We start from the raw sequence: 20,742 nt of genomic DNA on the forward strand, positions 1-20,742 counted from the left end.
TAGCCACACGTTTGTCAGATATCCTTCTGTGGCATGTTAATGTAACATGGTGCATGACTTGTTGCTCTACCTTGCATCATGTAGTTTATGGCTTGGTCGGTGGTTTTCTGGATATCCTGTCCTGTGGCGTCCAGATACTGGAGAACGTAGATGTTTGGTGCAAAGTTAATCATGTTCTGTTCCCCACAGCCATAAGGCATTTGGATCAGTGAGTCCAGACCACTGATGGATGGACCGAGGATATCACCTTCATCAAGATGGAAACCAGAAAAAATTGTATTTAATGGAAAAACAGAGCACAGATGAGTCATTTTAATTAAAATTTTCAAACAGTAGCTTTTGGTTTGAGGAGTTACATGGTATAATCCAGAAATGCTTTTCATATCAGCAGCAAAATTTACAGTTAAACTTCTTGCATTTAAAAAAAGAGAAGACAATAATAGATACTTATAAGTATAAGACTTTTTCCGCCATGAAGAAAAAAAGATTTGCCACATCAAACCAATATTAGTGGGCTCAACTTAGCAACAGTTAAACGGGAGAAACATATGTGGCGGAGGTGTGGTCCCGGGCGCGGCTGCAGGGGAGGGGTGGTGCGATGAGCTCAACGGGGCGGTGCTGGAAACGCAGGTGAAAACAGCTGATGGCGTTTTGAACTGATGATGCTTTCCTTACCCTTTATAGTGAGACGGGAGAGGAGCGGAGGGGGGCTGGAGATCAGCTGTGTCCGACAGCTGTCAGACTGTGTCGGTCATCACGTACAAAAAGAAATAAAGTTGGTGTCTGAAAACAAAGACCTGTGCCTGTGTGTAGTGCATTCTACAAGTGGTGCCGAAACCCAGGAAAAGCGTGGGGATGTCTGACCCACAGGCGGCGCCGCCCGCCCAGCCTTTGCAGTTCCTGGCGCAAATGCTGGCGGAGATGGCGAAGATGAGCCAGGACCAGGCGGCGGCCCAGCGTGCTCACCTGGCTAAGCTGCAGGAGCAGGCGGACCGGCAGACCCAGGTACTGGAGCGGCTGGTTGGAGCCGCTGCTCCGCCGAAGCCCCCCCCCCCCCCCCCCCCCCCCCCCCCCCCCCCCCCCCCCCCCCCCCCCCCCCGCTGTCGGTGGCGATGCCCCGGATGGGCGACGGGGACGACCCCCAGGTTTTCCTGGAGACTTTTCGTGCCACGGCGGAGGCCTGCCAGTGGCCGCAGGTGGAGTGGGCTCCGCGTTTGCTTCCTCTGCTGTCGGGGGAGGCTCAGACGGCGGCCCTGAGTCTGCCGCCGACCTCGAGGGGCAGCTTCCAGGACGTGAGCCGGGCGGTGGTGGACAGGATGGGACTCGCCCCTGAGGACCATCGCCGGCGGTTCCGGGCCTGTCGGCTGGCCGCGGAGGATCGGCCGTTTGCACGGGCCCGGAAGCTGAACGACACAGCGGTGCGCTGGCTGCAGCCGGGATCGTCAGAGGGAGAGAAGCTGCTGGTGGACAAGGTGGTGCTGGAGCAGTTCGTGGAGGGGTTGCCTGCGGAGACGGCGAGATGGGTCCGGTGCCACCGTCCCGCGAGTCTGGAGGTCGCGGTAACGTTGGCGGAGGACCACCTTGCCGCTAGAGCGGGGGAGCCCGGGGAGCCCGGGGACGGCGGCCGGAGACCGAGCAAACAAGCCCCAGTGCCGGCACCGAGGTGCCGGGTACCTGCGCCAGGGCAGGCAGAGCGGGCGCCGGCGCTGAGCCCCACTAATCCGTTTGCTTCATTTGTGCCTTCCCAGGGAACAGAAATGAGCAGTGCCGCCCCTGAGCCACGGAGAGCAGCACAGGCGCCGGGGCAGGAGTGCTGGAAGTGCGGGCAACCGGGACACCTGAGGAGGGACTGCCCTCTGATGGAAGTGGGGCAGGTGTTCCGCGTCGCCGGTGCCCCAGCACCCTCTCCCGGTCCAGGAGGGACGTACAGCATTCCGGTAAGGACTCGAGGGGGTATACGCCATGCTTTGGTGGACACGGGCTGTACGCAGACCCTCGTGCACCAAAGCTTGGTTCGCCCCGGGGCATTGCTGGAGGCAGAATGGGTGGAGGTGAAGTGTGTTCATGGTGATGTTCACAGGTATCCCATAGTGCCGCTGTTATTAAAGTTTAAGGGCAAAACGCATAGAGTAACGGCTGCGGTTAGCCCGCGCCTGTCGCACCCCCTAATTCTGGGAACGAATTGGCCGGGGTTTCATCATCTGTTAGGGCAGTATGCGGGGATGCGATCACGACCGTTAGTAGCGTGTAGTGTCTGCGCGGCGCTCAGCGGTGACGCGGGGTCGTCCGACACTGACTCCGGGGAGGGGGAGACGGCGGGTCCTTCATGGGAGGCCCCGCCGGCTCCGGAAATTACCCCCACGGGCGATTTCCCACTGGAGCAGTCTCGGGATGACACCCTACGCTCAGCCTTTGACCAAGTGATTGAGATTGATGGTCACGTGGTGCGCCCTGAAGCCGTGCGGACCTACCTGCGCTTCATTTTATTACAAGATAGGTTATATCGAGTGAGTCGTGACACTCGCACGGAGGAGACACACACCCAGTTGTTGGTGCCGCGGGGCCGCCGGGAAACGATTTTCCAGGCGGCTCATTATAACCCCATGGCAGGGCATATGGGATACGAAAAAACTCTGGAGCGAATAACGGCCCGATTTTATTGGCCGGGCATCCGAGCGGATGTGCGCCACTGGTGCGCGTCCTGCCCGGACTGCCAACTTGTTAATCTGCCGGCCATACCAAAAGCGCCTTTGCGCCCGCTCCCACTCATAGAGGTCCCGTTTGAGCGCATTGGCATGGACCTCATCGGGCCGTTTCATCGGAGTGCACGCGGCTACCGCTTTGTATTAGTTCTGGTGGATTATGCAACGCGGTACCCGGAAGCAGTGCCGCTGCGCAACATCTCTGCAAAGAGTGTGGCGCAGGCACTGTTTCAGGTCATCTCCCGAGTCGGAATCCCGAAAGAGATACTGACTGACCAGGGCACGTCGTTCATGTCTCGCACACTGCGGGAACTGTACGAATTACTGGGCATTAAATCGATTCGGACCAGCGTCTACCACCCTCAGACGGATGGGCTGGTGGAGCGGCTGAATAAGACTTTAAAGTCCATGATTCGTAAGTTCATTACCGAAGATGAACGCAATTGGGATCGCTGGCTAGACCCTCTGTTATTTGCAGTGCGGGAGGTGCCCCAGGCCTCCACGGGATTTTCTCCCTTTGAACTGCTGTTCGGCAGGAAGCCGCGTGGGGTGCTCAACCTGATTAAAGAAAGCTGGGAGGAAGGTCCGAGCCCCGCCAAGAATGAGATTGGACCTGAGAGCGAAACTCCACACTTTGGGGAGGTTGTCACGGGAGAATTTGCTCCAGGCACAGCAGCGTCAGCAACGCCTGTATGACAGAGGGGCTAGACTCAGGCAATTTTCACCGGGAGAAAAAGTGCTTGTGTTGCTCCCTTCTTCTAGCTCAAAGTTGCTGGCCAAGTGGCAAGGACCCTTTGTGGTCACACGGCGAGTTGGGGACATTGACTATGAGGTCGCTCGGTCGGACAGGGGAGGGGCCACGCAGATTTATTACCTCAATCTCCTTAAAGGGTGGAGAGAGGTTGAAACCGCTTCTCTGGTAAGCCTGGTTAAGGAGAGAGATGAGTTGGGGCCGGAGGTACCAAATTCCATCATCCCCACCTCCCTCCCTTGTGATGACCATCTCACACAGGCCCAGAGAGCGGACGTTGTCGCGTTACAACAGCGTTTTGCTGATGTGTTCTCCCCCCTGCCCGGCCGAACGTCTGTCATTGAGCACCATTTTGAAACGCAGCCTGGTGTGACGGTGCGTTCGCGGCCCTACAGGCTTCCTGAGCATAAACGGCAAACTGTTCAGAGGGAATTGGCTGACATGCTGAAAATGGGAGTGATAGAAGAGTCGCACAGCGCCTGGTGTAGCCCCATCGTTCTTGTGGTGAAGAAGGATGGGTCTATACGGTTCTGTGTCGACTATCGCAAGGTGAATGAAGTGTCACGCTTTGATGCTTATCCCATGCCCTGGGTCGACGAGCTCCTGGATCGGTTGGGCACGGCCCGTTTTTTCACGACACTGGATTTAACCAAGGGCTACTGGCAGATTCCCTTGTCTGCCGAGTCCAAGGAAAAGACGGCCTTCTCCACTCCGTACGGTTTGTACCAATTCGTTACGCTTCCGTTCGGCTTGTTCGGAGCCCCTGCCACCTTTCAGCGCCTTATGGACCGGGTGCTGCGTCCGCACGCTGCATATGCTGCTGCCTACCTGGATGACGTGATCATCCACAGCGACACCTGGGCGGAGCATGTGCAGCGGGTGGCCGCGGTCCTGGAGTCCCTGAGGAGGGCGGGGCTCACGGCCAACCCGAAGAAGTGTGCGGTTGGACGGAGGGAGGTGCAGTATCTGGGGTACCACTTGGGGGGCGGGCAGGTGCGTCCACAGGTGGAGAAGACGGCAGCTATCGCATCCTGCCCGCGCCCCAAGACTAAAAAGGAGGTGAGACGGTTTCTGGGGCTGGCAGGTTACTACCGCCGTTTCGTGCCGGGGTTTGCACAGCTGACCAGCCCCTTGACCGATCTCACCCGAAAGGGTGCTCCAGATCTGGTTCAGTGGACGGGGCCGTGCCAGGCGGCGTTTGTGCAGGTGAAAAAGTCTCTCTGTGGGGAGCCGCTGCTTCACACTCCTGACTTTTCCCTCCCTTTTGTTCTGCAGACGGACGCCTCGAACAGAGGGCTGGGGGCCGTTTTGTCCCAGCAGGTAAGGGGGGCCGACCGTCCCGTTCTTTACATCAGCCGGAAGCTAGCAGAGCGCGAAAGACGGTACAGCACTGTGGAGAAGGAGTGCTTGGCTATCCGGTGGGCGGTCGACTCCCTTCGCTATTACCTCCTGGGGCGCTCATTCACCCTCTGCTCGGACCACGCCCCGCTGCAGTGGCTCCACCGCATGAAGGATGCCAACGCCCGGATCACCCGGTGGTATCTGGCTTTGCAGCCCTTTAAGTTCAAGGTGGTCCATAGGCCGGGGGCGCAGATGGCTGTGGCCGATTTCCTCTCTCGCTTGCGGGGGGGGGGAGTAGGTTCGGCCGGACGGCTCCCCGGCCTCAGTCGGGCGGTGGGGGTGTGTGGCGGAGGTGTGGTCCCGGGCACGGCTGCAGGGGAGGGGTGGTGCGGTGAGCTCAACGGGGCGGTGCTGGAAACGCAGGTGAAAACAGCTGATGGCGTTTTGAACTGATGATGCTTTCCTTACCCTTTATAGTGAGACGGGAGAGGAGCGGAGGGGGGCTGGAGATCAGCTGTGTCCGACAGCTGTCAGACTGTGTCGGTCATCACGTACAAAAAGAAATAAAGTTGGTGTCTGAAAACAAAGACCTGTGCCTGTGTGTAGTGCATTCTACAACATACTAAATATAACTGCATAGTACATATCAGTATAGCAGGATGCATGTTAGAAGTTATAATTATTTCTGTAGTACTTTGGAACAGTGGCATTAATTAATATTAATATTAAAATTACCACAGTCAGCTTACCCTGCAGGGAGCATTTAACAAAAAATCTCTGGGTTAAATTTTATGTATGTATAGGTGTGGGGTAAATTTTGAAGTAAGTTTTTTTTTTTACTTAGGGATCAGTAAAAGGTTTTAGATGTTATCTCTGTGCATGCTGTAAAGACTGCAAAGGAAATTGGTGCCTCTTACCTGATCAGAATCAGCGGATTTTTATTTTTTACATGAACATTAGCATATTAAATGAGGCCATTTTACCTTGATTCTATTTGTAATTTTCTGAGCTTACAGGCCCTTGAAGTAAACTATTGAGGGTTGGAGTTTTATGCATTTTTAATTCAAATTTGTTCAGCATTTTTAATCTCTTAGAAAATCATATGTCCAGGAGATATCCACGTGACAATTTTAGGGCTGAAAAATGTATTTAAACTCTGTTAAAAACTGCAAAAACCAACATATGCACATGTAAACTTAATCCAAGATTGACAATCTAAATCATAATAACAATAATCTGCAGTAATTTAATATTTATGAGGAAGAGGAACAAAAACAATCACTGGTACCCTGGATGCTTAGTCTGTTTTTTGATAACTTACTGGAAGAACCCTTTAAAAAAGGAAAGAAATTGGTAAATTTTAAAAGGGCATATCACCACGATATGGGTGAAGTGGTGATTGTTCCACTGTTTTTTTTCATCTTCTAAATTTCAGTCAAAAAGGCACCTCCATAGTTTTGTAAGTTCAGGATAGTACTTTTTTACGATAATACACTACACTCTATCCAGGTACTTCCCTCACCTCATGAAAAGCCGTCTGAAATAAGCCATTTCCTGCCAAGTCCTACACCTGACAAAGGACATCTGTGGAATATTTCCAAACTTTCCAAAGTTTGTGTGTGAAAACAACATCAATAAACCTTATTTTTAGGAATTATTGTCTTCTGTTTTGTTGTTTACAATAGATCAGCCTGCAATCTCAGGTGATCTGAATCTGTTACTCAAGGTTTCTCCCTGGTGTGTTTACATACCGACAGCCATAACTGAAGCTCTCTCGCTGCCCTCCACAACATCTGGTGGGAAGGTAAACGTAACGTTTCTAGACAGGCTCATCCATGCTGGTGAAAGTTCAAGCAGCAGGGAGGTGGAAAACGACTGTTCAAGACCTTCGGCCTGCAGGATGAATGGACATGCAAAAGATGAAGACAAACAAAAATCGTGAGTAAGAAATGGGAAACGCAGAGCTGTGAAACCAGGTCAACATTTCTTTAGTTACAGTGGAGTAGATGGCGAGGATTGGTCACGTTAGCAGAGTTCCCTGCCTGTTTGTGCTTTAGATGGCTGACAGGCACTTTACAAACAGGATATGACATGTTCAACTTCCATTGTCACAATTTCACAAGTTATTTTGTTATCTGTTAAAACCTGGAAAATGCTCCTTCTCATTAAAAGCTAATAGAGAGATTCGGTGCCCCTCAGGCCTTAATCACACAGGCCTAGAGACCAATCAGTAACCCCATAACAAGATCTAGTCAGACTAAAGACTAACAATGTAGTAGTCTTATAACAGGCTTAATTATAACAGAAGTTCATATTTTGATAATAAAATCTAAGCATGGGAGTTAAAGTTCTACAAAAATAACAAATAAATGTATTTTTAAGCCAAATTGATTATTTGAACTGTTTTGGGACTGTGGGAATTTTTCACTGCGCACCTTAACTAACACTGTTGTGTGGACAGAGTCGGACACTGCATCCGAGTTGGCTTTCACAAAGATGGGGATCTCCCCGAGGACCAGCGGCCTGATGGGAACGAGGACGGTGGCTCCGCTTTCACTCTTCACAAACACCGGATGAACACCAGGCATGGAGAGCTGCTCGTTGTCTGGGAAGACGAACTCGAAGGTCTCACTCTGTGCAACAGTGACGGTGACCTAACGACAAAGACACAGAGTGATCACATTTAACGTGGCACAAAGGGAGTCGGAGGAAACCAAAGAGGCCTGTTCTTTCATGAAGGGTTTAAAGAACATATCAACTTTCAGAAATACTGATGCCACCTTAGATTATGGCAACTTGACACGTAAAGAACCCCCAATATACATTGGTTAAACAGAATTTCGCATTTAAAAAGACGTAGATATGTGTGGGAAAGGTCACATTATAAGTGTTCTCAACACTCTCAGTTCAAAGAAAATAAAGAAACTCACCACTGATACTAGCAAACCTCAGCAGTTACAGTCTATTTGCCACCAACATCCTGGATACTGAACTGAAAAGCAGGCACCCTTCTATTATACTGTCTGCTTATGGTTCCTCTAGGTGGCAGCATCTTACAAAAATCTAACTCTGCTGTACTGTATTGTGATTTAATAATGTATGGCAGGCAGAAGCTGCCAAAAGTATGCAACAATTAATTAAATGCCTAAAATTTATTATTACATCAATACATACATATTATCATTACATGTAATAAAATAAATATTTTATAAAAATAAATATGGGAAATAATTAATCTATAAATTTGATATGAATGTATATTTCTGACTTATTATTCTTTATTTGTTTTCTTATTGCCTCAAATCCCACAAATAGATAAATAAAAGTAGTTAAAAAACTTTACAAAATGAAATAAAAGTTATCATGAACAAAACTTAAAAAAGAAAGCACACACTCTTAAAATAACAACCGATAAAATAAATAAAAACAATAAAGAATTTTCCAAAGGTCAAAAGCTGTTTAACTATTAAAGAAAAGGTTTTCTCTTACAGTATACTTTGAGAAGTAATTCTTTTATGTCCATATTTACATTACTATATATAAAATATAGGACATTCTTTAGACCACACAGTTGAACATTTTTTTATTTTTAAACATGTACCTTTCTTCTTTCTAATTTATTCGTTTAATTTTATTTTTGGCAGTCTCCATAATAAAGCTAATTTAACACCGTAACAAGGGTTAAAAATGACCCATTTGTCTAATGCTGGCAGACTCTTATATTAATGTACACTCTGCCTGTGTCTGAGGAGAAGCAGATTCACCTTCTGGTGTCTGATCAACACGCTCACGGGCTCACTACTTAAGGCTAGAGATGGCACAATACCACTTTTTTATGTCCGATACCGATACCGATATCATAAATTTGGATATCTGCCGATACCGATATGAATCTGATATAGTGTTTTTTAATCAATAAAACTGTTTTTTAAATATCTTGTTGCATTTTGCCTAAGTTTATACTCAAGTTAAAAAAACAACAACAACACTAAAGCTATTCTGTTATACCTGTATGCAAAAAATGTTTTCATAGTTCAGCAATACTGATCAATCTAATAAACTTAAACCTACACCATCCTCCCTATTCTGGTATTTTAAAGAGTACTTAGCATAAATATTAAGCAACCTAACTAATAGGGTTTCAACTCCCAGCAACAACAAAAAAAAAAACAGGGAACCACCCCTCACGCTCCACCTCATGATGCTTAATCGACGTAATCAACCTTAACACTGTACCAAGGGTTAAAAATGACCCATTTGTCTAATGCTGGCAGACTCTTATATTAATGTACACTCTGCCTGTGTCTGAGGAGAAGCAGATTCACCTTCTGGTCCTCTTGGAGGTAGTTGAACAGAATGATCTCCAGCAGCAGCTCCTCTCCCCGGATGATGAAGGCCGGAAGATTTAAAGACAGGAAGAAATTCTGGAACACTGTCAGCTGCAGGAAGGTTGCAGAGAAAACTGAATAAATCTAATAATACAGGGTTAAAAATTAAAATGAATTAAATATATACCCTTAATACCTCTGCTGGTTGCTCTACAATTCCCAGTCCCAGATTCTCAGACATCACAAAGGCGGTGGCAATCCAGGTTGTGATGCTGTCCGGTACAGTTAGTGCTATTTCCTTTGTGTTTGAATTACTGCAACAAACGGCCAAAGAAGAGAGAACTTTAAATTTTAAAAAACTGCATCTGACCCAACGGTTTCTGAAGAATCATACCGTGCAGGTCATCAGCTTTGTTACAAACAGTATGTTTGCTTACTGACTTAAAATGTTAGGTGTTGGAGGTGCGTTGTCTTTTGTTTTTGCAGGTTGGAGAATGTAGTTAGGTGGAGAAAAAAGTTCTTAAAAACTTAGATCCTGACCATTATCTATGGGATCTCTGACTGTTTGTGGCTTCACCTTCTTTGTGTTTGAGCCTTTGTTTTGCACCACAGCTTACTCAGCGTTAGCTTGGTAATATCTTTTATCATTTCATAAGCATGAATGTATGTATGGCACATCATCTCCTAAGGTTATATGCCAAGGTAACAGCAAAAATAACACCCACTCACATCCTGGGCCATTTAACCTCAGTAAATCACATGATAGAGTGAGGCTAGGATTGTGCTACTGTGGTGTGAATATGGCACGGTGGGACCACAGATCGCAATTATGAGCCATTTATTTACATCTCATCACACCACAATACACACCGACCCCTGAGTCCCCATGTTTTAACTCGGTGGGCGTGATTAAGGATGCACGGCATCCACCCTCCCTGCACGGCACCGCAGACCATGTCCCACCACAGTGAGCCAAAACATTTTTCACACCTTGGCTGTGTGATTAGGTAGAGGAACAATAGGGGGTCCAAGACCCTCTTGGGGACTCTCCCATAGGGTTTAAAATCTGGGACTCTCCACCAATTACTTTTGGAACTGAAAAGCTTCTTGGATTAGAGGTGAAGCATCTTCAAGAAAACTTAAAGACGCCCAGACGCTTTTCTTTCCAAATTCCTTAAACCACAATGACCTGGATCAGGGGTCAGCAACCTTTAACACCCAAAGAGCTATTTGGACCCGGTTTCCACGCAAAAGAAAACACGGGGAACCGCAAATACTTTTTGACATCTAAAATGAAGATAACACTGTATATATTGTTTTTTACTTTTATGCTTTGTGTGGACAACTAAGGTGTGTTGCTTATGAAATCCATGAAGTGCTACAGAGAAAATTACATTTTATTTATAAATTTTATTTATACAGTGGGGCAAAAAAGTATTTAGTCAGCCACCGATTGTGCAAGTTCCCCCACTTAAAATGATGACAGAGGTCAGTAATTTGCACCAGAGGTACACTTCAACTGTGAGAGACAGAATGTGAAAAAAAATCCATGAATTCACATGGTAGGATTTGTAAAGAATTTATTCGTAAATCAGGGTGGAAAATAAGTATTTGGTCACCTCAAACAAGGAAAATCCCTGGCTCTCACAGACCTGTAACGTCTTCTGTAAGAAGCTTTTCTGTCCCCCACTCGTTACCTGTATGAATGGCACCTGTTTGACCTCATCATCTGTATAAAAGACACCTGTCCACAGCCTCAACCAGTCAGACTCCAAACTCCGCCATGGCCAAGACCAAAGAGCTTTCGAAGGACACCAGGAAAAGAATTGTAGACCTGCACCAGACTGGGAAGAGTGAATCTACAATAGGCAAGCAGCTTGGTGTGAAAAAATCAACTTTGGGAGCAATCATCAGAAAATGGAAGACATACAAGACCACTGATAATCTCCCTCGATCTGGGGCTCCACGCAAGATCTCATCCCGTGGGGTCAAAATGATCATGAGAACGGTGAGCAAAGATCCCAGAACCACACGGGGGGACCTGGTGAATGACCTGCAGAGAGCTGGGACCAAAGTAACAAAGGTCACCATCAGTAACACACTACAACGGCAGGGAATCAAATCCCGCAGTGCCAGACGTGTTCCGCTGCTGAAGCCAGTGCATGTCCAGGCCCGTCTGAAGTTTGCCAGAGAGCACATGGATGATACAGCAGAGGATTGGGAGAATGTCATGTGGTCAGATGAAACCAAAGTAGAACTTTTTGGTATAAACTCAACTTGTCGTGTTTGGAGGAAGAAGAATACTGAGTTGCATCCCAAGAACACCATACCTACTGTGAAGTAGGTATGGTGTGGGTGTGGGGGTGGAAACATCATGCTATGGGGGCTGTTTTTCTGCCAAGGGGACAGGACGACTGATCCGTGTTAAGGACAGAATGAATGGGGCCAAGTATCGTGAGATTTTGAGCCAAAACCTCCTTCCATCAGTGGGAACTTTGAAGATGAAACGAGGCTGGGTCTTCCAACATGACAATGATCCAAAACACACCGCCCGGGCAACAAAGGAGTGGCTCCGTAAGAAGCATTTGAAAGTCCTGGAGTGGCCTAGCCAGTCTCCAGACCTCAACCCCATAGAAAATCTGTGGCGGGAGTTGAAAGTCCGTGTTGCTCGGCGACAGCCCCAAAACATCACTGCTCTTGAGAAGATCTGCATGGAGGAATGGGCCAAAATACCAGCTACTGTGTGTGCAAACCTGGTAAAGACCTATAGTAAACGTTTGACCTCTGTTATTGCCAACAAAGGTTATGTTACAAAGTATTGAGTTGTATTTTTATTATTGACCAAATACTTATTTTCCACCCTGATTTACGAATAAATTCTTTACAAATCCTACCATGTGAATTCATGGATTTTTTTTTTTCACATTCTGTCTCTCACAGTTGAAGTGTACCTCTGGTGCAAATTACTGACCTCTGTCATCATTTTAAGTGGGGGAACTGGGCTTTTGGAGCCTTGACCTGACTTTTAAAAAATAATTGGGAAAAAAAAAAAGCACTATGCTGCTAAAGAAAAGAAAAATAGATATTTGCAAAATTCTGCCTAAATATGTATTTTACCTGGTTAATGTGTGTGGCGGGGCGTGGTCTGCAGCGCCGCTGCATGGGAGCCGTTAAAAAAGAACTAGCATAAATAAAATACACTTCAGCTAAATACTTCTAATTTATTTTCCCAAACCATGCAGAGCCGCACTATAAGGACTAAAGAACCGCAGGTTGCCGACCCCTGACCTGGATGAATGAGAACCTTCACAGAGAACAAAAGTAGAGGCTTTTCCCATCTATAAACATGTTTGTTTCTGCTGTTAACTTTGGGGTTTGTGGATTTATTGGACATTAGAGGAACTGCATTTCTTGACAGCCTCTTGGCCTCACTTCTGCTAAGTGGACTGATTGAATTCAACATCTCCACCTGTTTTACTCCTGCTATTGTCATGGTCCCTGTGCCTGTTCGGCAGACTCAGTATGGCTACAAGTGTTTCTGTATATTTTGCCCCTTCTCGCTCCCCTCTCGCGCCCTGCGCTCTACCGGGGCGGAGTTCATTGTGACTCCCGCCCATGGCTCCCACACCTGCAAACAATCATCTGATCAACACTCTCACGGGCTCCCTACTTAAGGCTAGAGATGGCACAATACCACTTTTTTATGTCCGATACTGATACCGATATCATAAATTTGGATATCTGCCAATACCGATATGAATCCGATATAGTTTTTTTTTAATCAATAAAACTGTTTTTTAAATATCTTGTTGCATTTTGCCTAAGTTCATACTCAAGTTAAAAAAAAAAACAACAACACTAAAGATATTCTGTTATACCTGTACGCAAAACATTTTTCATACTTCAGCAATACTGATCAATCTAATAAACTTAAACCTACACCATCCTCCCTGTTCTGGTATTTTAAAGAGTATTTAGCGTAAATATTAAGCAACCTAACTATTAGGGTTTCAACTCCCAGCAACAACAACAACAAAAAAAATAGGGAACCACCCACCCTCCACCTCATGATGCTTAATCGATGTAATCAACTTTAATTTGATGCAGTGTGAAAAAAAATGCACAGAAATCTTTTTTTTTTTTCAAGAAATATTAAATAGATTCAACATCTTTCTTCAACAGAATTGCAGACTGCACAGCCTTCCCAAAGGAAAAAGTACTATAGCTTACTAGGGTACATTAGACTTAACAGTTACTATATACAGTAATGTACTTCTATTCATTTTACATCAAATTAAAACTTTGGGTGTAAGATTCAGATAATTATTTATTAAAAGCTAGACGTTATAAATGAGAATAAGAAAGAAAAGTATGTCTTTGTGCCCCCCTTTTCCCTGTTAATGCCCTATCGGCCCCCCTGGCTTTTTTTTTTTTTTTTTTTTTTTTTTTTTTTTTTTTTTTTTTTTTGCCTGTCCCGTTTGGTTCTTTTGCCATCAGAATTATTGTCTAAAGGCGAAGAAAGATGCCCAACGGATTTTCTTTACCAAATTGACCATCCCAGCTTTGCCGTAATGGTCCATTTGATTCACCTTTTATTCTTTATTTTATTTTCATTTGCTGAATACGGGACAGACTTGACTGGGGGAAAGAAAAGGGAGAAAGAAAGAGGGGAAGAAAAACAGTTGAGAAGAGGGACGGGGGAGAAGGGCAAAAAACAAAAACCAACAGAATAAGCAGAAGAAAAAAAAAAAAAAAAAAAAAAAAAAAATACATATATCGATCACCTGGATCACCTGTTGAGAAAGAAAAAAGAAAACAAGCAGAAGAAAACGAGAGTAATACAATAAACCACATCACAATGATATATGGGAATATGACAGTAAATACTAAATATTAAACATTATTGTGCAGCACGTAAGATCGACAGCACAGTGTGCATTGAGGTAGGAGCCAAAAAGGGTGTAGTTTGTGTGTGTGATCACCCGTGTGTACACCTGTGAGCATGGACGCGCTTGTTTTCTTAAAAGGTTCCCTCATGTAATGATCTGCTAGAGGGTGTGGGGGGCCACTGCCCCGTCCTCCAGGGCATGAAGCAGGTATGGAGGAGATCAAAACCCCAGACATCCAGAGGCCCCCAGAACACAAGAGACCAAGGAAGACCAACAGAGGGGCAGCCGCGCCACTGTCCCAGAAAGAGCTGAGGAGAGTCCCAGATGAGGGGTCACCCAGCAGCCACGGAGCAGAAGCCAGGGGGGGCTGCAGTGACGTGCCCGTGAGCCCCGCCGGCAGCCAGCTGTGCCTGAGTGACCGAGCCCCAGGCCGAGAGGCCGGGGGCACCCCACCTCCGAAGTGGCCCAAGCGAGCCCCAGGCTCCAGGCCCCGATAAGCAGCCGCCAAGGAGTGAGCCGGTGTGTACCCGGACGCCCACCCCCGGACACAAAGAACCACCAACGCACCGACGTCTGAGGGAGTCCGCCCCCGGCAGGGGAAGTGGTGGGGGGAGATAGGCCTCCAAACCTTGGAGGGCCTGAGCTGTCCTCAGAGAGGTGGCATCTGATACCCAACCTGACATACAGACACAGACATACAGGCACACACAGATACAAACATCCATTCCCACCCTCATGCTCTCATATGCACTTACTCCACACTCAACCAACGTGGAGACAGACATAAAGAGACGCTGTACACACAATCACACTCCCCAAGCGTACTCTACGAACCGGGTCTAGGTACCCTTGCCCCTGGAGGGGGGAACTGCACCCAGACCCAGGTTGTGTTACCCTTTTCCCTGCAGTGGGGAGAAGCAGACCGCCCCGACTCCGCAGCAGCAGGGAGGCCCCACACTCCGGACCCCAGTCGGACGGCCAACTCCTCCTCCTAGCCCCCCTGCTCCAGCAGAAAGCAGAGAACGAGGGTGAGAGAAGACTCCTAACCTCCCTCCACCCGCTCATTGTAGTGTTGATGTATGTGTGTTCTAAGGTGCGTTTAAAACCCAGGAGGGCATGGAGCTACCTGCCAGAGAGCAGCAGGTAAGCGCATAGTCCCTCCTGCTAGCCCTCAATGTCTACGTGTATTTAAAATTGAGAGGTGGGCAACGACGCCGGGGGTGAGGTGTACACCCTGATGGTAATTGGGATTCCGTGTAGCGTGCCCACCCCCAAGATCCTATATTTATGTGTAATGAGAATGTGAGTAATGTGAATGTCTAAGTTGCGGGATAAAATTGAGGCAGAGGCAGCCAGAAGGGGACAGAGGGGGGGGGGTTACCTCCTCTGCACCCTGGTGACACACCCCCACTCCAAGGCCCTGCATGTGTGGGTGGTTGTGGTGGAGCGGGAAGAGGGAGGCAGCTGGAGATGGGGAGGGAAGGAAGGGAGGAGCAAGTGACCCCTCCCTGGGGCCAGCTCCCCCGCTGACCCCAGTAGGCACCCCCATACTCCGCGACCCACCAGGGAAGGGGGGCCCAGGCCCATCCGAACCGGGGCCCAGCGCAGCGGCGCCGCCCGGCCCCACAGAGCCCGGGGCAGTCCACTCAACCCCACAACAGAGAAAACTGCACCCACCCCATCATCCACTCATCTTCCAGACTACATAAGACAATAGACGCCCAGGCTGAGATCTTCCTCCACCTCTCCTGTATCTCCCCCTCTTGCAGAGAGAGTTCCTGAGAGAGGAAAGCCCCTGCAAGATGTGACAACCCCCCCCCCACCAGTTGAAGAGCCCCCCAGCTGGCTCGGCGCACCGGCGGCACCCTGCGCCAGTGGCGGGCCCCCATATACCCACCGGCCCACAACCCCGGCAACACACCAACCAGGACCCAGGCCCCCGAGGCCCGGCCAGGGCCCCAGGCCAGAGCCGGAGCGCCCCCAGAACCTCACGCCCGTCCCGGACCCACCCAGGGGCAGCCAGGCTACCAGGTCAGTAACCCCCGTCCGTCAGCACAGACCCTCCCCTAGCCCCGCTGCACGTAGCCACGAGGAAGCCGTCACCTAAGAGCCAACAGAGCCCCTAATTGGCCATGACCGCTACCCCGGGTTGAGCCCCCCAAGGAAGATGCTCCCGGGGAACCCCCCGACGCCCCAAGCCTGACCCTACCCCCACACCAATCACAACAGTGAAGGCGAGACCAAAATATGACCCCCCACCCCCACTAGGTGATGGAGCTGATCAGAGGAGCCCAGAGCGATTGATCTGATGTGGTGGCAGAGGCTGTATCAAGACTAATGTAATCTAATAGATAATTTCTATATTGGTTAGAATTAAGATTGTTTTTATTTTTCCAGTTCATGAGGACTGTTTTCTTGGCTATGCATAGAGCAGTGAAAACCATATGGGCTATATTCTTTTCTGAAGTGACATTATCTAAGCTGCCCAACAAACACACTAAGGGGGAAGTTGGAATGTTACATTTCAGACACTTTGATAAGTCTTCACATATCTCGCGCCAAAACTTCTGAACTGGTGGACAGAACCAAAGAGCGTGGATATAATTGTCCGGTGAATTGGTTTGGCAGTGTGAGCAGTTGTTGGTAGATGCAAAGCCCATCTTGAACATCCGATGACCTGTATAGTGCACTCTATGTAGTATTTTGTATTGAATTAATTGAAGACTGGGATTTCTGATTAGATGAAAGGTTTTTAAGCAAATCTGAGACCAGAAGTTTTGGTCTAAGTTAACTGATAAATCCGCTTCCCATTTTGCAATAGGAAGTGATATTGATTCATCTGTTTTAGAAAGCATTCTGTATATTTTGGATAGTAATTTGGGGGTTTTAAGAGTAAAAAATTGAACCACACTTGGTGGTGTTTGTAGTTCAACTTGACCCAGTTTAAATTTCTTTTTTATTATGGATTTAATTTGTTGATATTCTAAAAATCTTTTCTTGTTGATCCCATATTGTGTAACTAGTCTGTCAAATGAAATAAATTCTGTTCCTTCTAGTATATGTTCTACATATTTGATTCCTTTACCATTCCAATCTGAAAAGTTTATCATATTATTGTTTTGTAATATGTCAGGGTTGTTCCAGATAGGTGTACGTTTGCATGGGATTAATGAAGACTCTGTCAACTTCAGAAACTCCCACCATGCTGTCAGAGAAGAGCTGATGTTGATGCTTTTGAAGCATTCATGTCGTTGGATGTTTGAGCTGATAAATGGTAGATCTGAAATCTCTAGATTATTGCAAAGTGCTTGTTCTACATCTAGCCAAGGTTCATCTAAGAGGGTATGTTTTAGCCATCCTGAGATAAACTGAAGCCTGTTGGCTAAGAAGTAGTGCTGAAAGTTAGGTAGTTCTAATCCTCCTTTATCCTTGGTCTTTTGTAGTGTTTTTAAGCTTATACGTGGGGGCTTATTTTTCCAAAGGAATTTGGACATATATGAATCTAGAGATCTGAACCAATCTTGCGGCGGTTTAGTTGGGATCATTGAGAATAAATAATTTATTTTTGGTAATACCATCATTTTTATAGCAGCAACCCTTCCCATGAGTGATATGGGTAGACATTTCCATCTAGCCAGATCACCTTCTACTTTCTTTAAAAGTGGGGTATGGTTTAATTTAGTTAGATCTGCAAGCTTGGGAGAAATATTAATACCTAAATATTTTATATTTCCCGATTGCAGTGGAGTAGAAGAGGAATTATGGAAGCAGCAATTAATAGGAAGGACTGTAGATTTTGACCAGTTAATTGAGTAATCTGATATTCTTGCAAAAGAGTTTATCAATTCAATCACCCCAGTGATATTGGTTTGTGAATTTTGGAGAAAGAGTAACACATCATCAGCATAAAGGCTGATTTTATGTTCTACGTTCTTGCATTTTATGCCCTTAATTGCTGAATTCTGTCTAATTGCTGCTGCTAGTGGTTCGATAAAAATTGCAAACAGTGAAGGGGAGAGTGGGCATCCCTGCCTGGTGCCCCTCAGGAGACATAAGCTGGAGGATGTCTGGTCATTTGTTCTGACACAAGCTGTTGGGGAATTATATAATATTTTTAACCAGTTGATGAAAGAAGATCCAAAACCAAATTTGTGTAAAGTTGCAAATAGAAATTTCCAGTTAACTCTGTCAAACGCTTTTTCTGCATCTAAGGAAAATATTGTAGTTTCAAGGTTTTTACTGTATGAGTAGTCTATCAAATTAAGTAATCTACGTGTATTTGTTGATGAGTGCCTACCTTTTATGAAACCAGTTTGGTCAGGATGAATTAAGAGGGGGGTTATTTTCTCTAGTCTCTTCGAGAGAGCTTTGCAGATTATTTTGAGGTCTACATTAATAAGGGATATTGGACGATAGCTTGAGGGATATACAGGGTCTTTGCCTGGTTTTAGCAGGAGATTAATGTTTGCAGAATTCATATTTGATGGAAGTCTGCCCTTTTCTTTGATTTCTAACAACGTTCTGTAAAAAACTGGTGCTAGAATCGTCCAGAATTCTTTGTAGAATTCTGCAGGAAAGCCGTCTGGACCTGGAGCCTTATTATTGGACATATTTATCAGGGCTTCCTGGAGTTCACCTGATGTCAGTGGCGAATCCAGTGCCATTGCTTGAGATTCTAATAATTTTGGGAGAGTTATGTTGTTTTTGGGAGAGTTATGTTGTTTAGCCCCCCTGGCTAAACTTTGCTAGATCCGCCCCTGCACAGTTACCAGCCGTCAGCTACATAGAAAAGGATCCTGGTGTAGAAAGTAATATTAAATAAATTCTAACAACAGCTTATCAAGCTGCTGCTGTTGTTCAGCCGCTGGTTTCCTCTTTCTGGTGCAAAGTGGGCCAAAAACAAACAAGAGAGACAGACTCGCACAGAAAAGCCAATCAGTTTCATGATTGAAATAGCAGCAGGAGAGGGAGAGAGAGGGAAGAGGCAGTCGCTCCATATATCGGTTGTTAAGCTTAACGTGAGCAGTGGCGGTCCTAGCCTGTTTGGCACCCTGGGCGAACACTCCCTCTGGTGCCACCCCCCACCTACACACAGACACACACACACACATTATGGATTGTACATTAACATAAAACTTGTTGGAACCATACTGAATTTCACCAGAGAAACACACACATACAATGACTAATTAATATTGTGCTGAACACACGCTCTTTTCTGGAATATTCTCACTAATTTTCTTGATATTTATTTATGATCACCTCTGTTAATCCTTGATATTTATAATTGAGTGATCTGTATATATTAGTGCTATTTCTTAAATGTGTAAAATCTGCAACATAAGGTATTGTTTGGAGTTGAGTCTGTTACTGTTTCTGTTTTTACCATTTCTTCTTGGAGCAACTGTAACCCACATTATTTCCTTAAGGATTTATAAAGTATTCTGATTCTGATTGTTTCAGGATGACCTGCCATTATCCAATGACACATCTGCTTACCTGTATCTTTTACTCGTTTCTCCTCCTCTTCTTTTCTATTTTTTCTAAACTGAGGACCTGATGGCTTTGAACTTTTCTTGTCCGTCTTGGTTTTAATTTTGCACTCCAGTATGAACACAAATACCCCAACCCGAGGATCACCACAACATAACCTAATAGACCTACACCTTAGTGCACAGATTCACTTTGTCTAAGGTTTATTTCTGCGATTTCACACAACCCAGGGTTCAAATCATGAATACATAATAGGCTTGATTTACAACACCATGAATGAAATGCGCTCTATTTGGAAGCAGCAGGTCTTGCTCCCCTTTCGACGGCTTGTGTGTGAGACTTTAAATCATCAAACTGTAAATTATAAATTTTAAATTGTTATTGATCCCTTTACCCCGAATCCTAAAGTGTATATTTATTTTCTTACTCTTCTTATATATATTGTTTGTTTACTTGCAACTGGAGCCTCGTCCCCTCGTCTCTCTATATACTGGACTGCATGTAGCGGAGATGACAATAAAGTTTACTTTGACTTCAGCAGCGAGCAGGTGCACCGAGGGCTCGCTGCTGAAGTCAACAAACCAACAAACACGAAGTGTTTGTTGGTTTGTTTTTATTTTGTTTTATTTTGCGAGTTGGTTATTAGACGCTGCTCCAGCCAGAGAATCCCCCGCCGCCCCACCTCGCAAACAGAGGGCGCCCTTACTCCCAGCAAACCCAATCGGTGCCTACGACATTCCCGATATGCGCTGGCATGATGTTGGGGGAGCATGAGTTTTTTTTTGGTTTTTTTTGCCGATGCCCGTGATGCCACCCCCCACCACAATGCCGCCCCGGGCAACCGCCCGTGTCGCCCGTATCAAAAACCGCTACTGAACGTGAGAATGCTTTACAAACATTCAGAGATGAACTTACACACTTGCTTTACTTCTCTCTGGGATAACTTTTTCGGAGATGAAATGCCGGATTGGTAGCGAGGCTGAACCAAACCACCAACACCTCTGGCATGCCACAGCCGCGCTATCACGTGATGCACACTGCTCCAACGTGCTAAGGTTATGAGGCGAGTTACCTCATGTGGCAAGTTTTGTGAGGCGCTTTCATGATATTTAATGGATCGATTACATTTTTTATTTCTTTCCGATATCCCATCCAGTAATTTAGGTCAGTATCGGACCGATACCAATACGTAATATCGGATCGGTCCATCTCTACTTAAGGCAGCCGCTGAGAATGCT

The 20,742-nt window shown here is 46.4% G+C and overlaps 1 protein-coding gene across 1 annotated transcript in view; it reads right to left on the reverse strand.

The window, feature by feature from the left end:
* Positions 1–20,742, reverse strand: part of cd109 (CD109 molecule) — a 58,386-nt gene that overhangs the window by 18,329 nt on the left and 19,315 nt on the right. The window contains exons 19-23 of the mRNA XM_085132633.1: positions 9,319–9,436; positions 9,120–9,233; positions 7,230–7,448; positions 6,546–6,687; positions 71–247 (exon numbers count right to left, since the gene is read on the reverse strand). Of these exons, the coding sequence (XP_084988759.1) occupies positions 71–247; positions 6,546–6,687; positions 7,230–7,448; positions 9,120–9,233; positions 9,319–9,436 (770 nt within the window). The remainder of the gene's footprint in view (positions 1–70; positions 248–6,545; positions 6,688–7,229; positions 7,449–9,119; positions 9,234–9,318; positions 9,437–20,742) is intronic.

Source organism: Neolamprologus multifasciatus, chromosome 15 (assembly GCF_963576455.1).
Source record: "Neolamprologus multifasciatus chromosome 15, fNeoMul1.2, whole genome shotgun sequence".
NCBI classification, from domain to species: Eukaryota; Metazoa; Chordata; class Actinopteri; order Cichliformes; family Cichlidae; genus Neolamprologus; species Neolamprologus multifasciatus.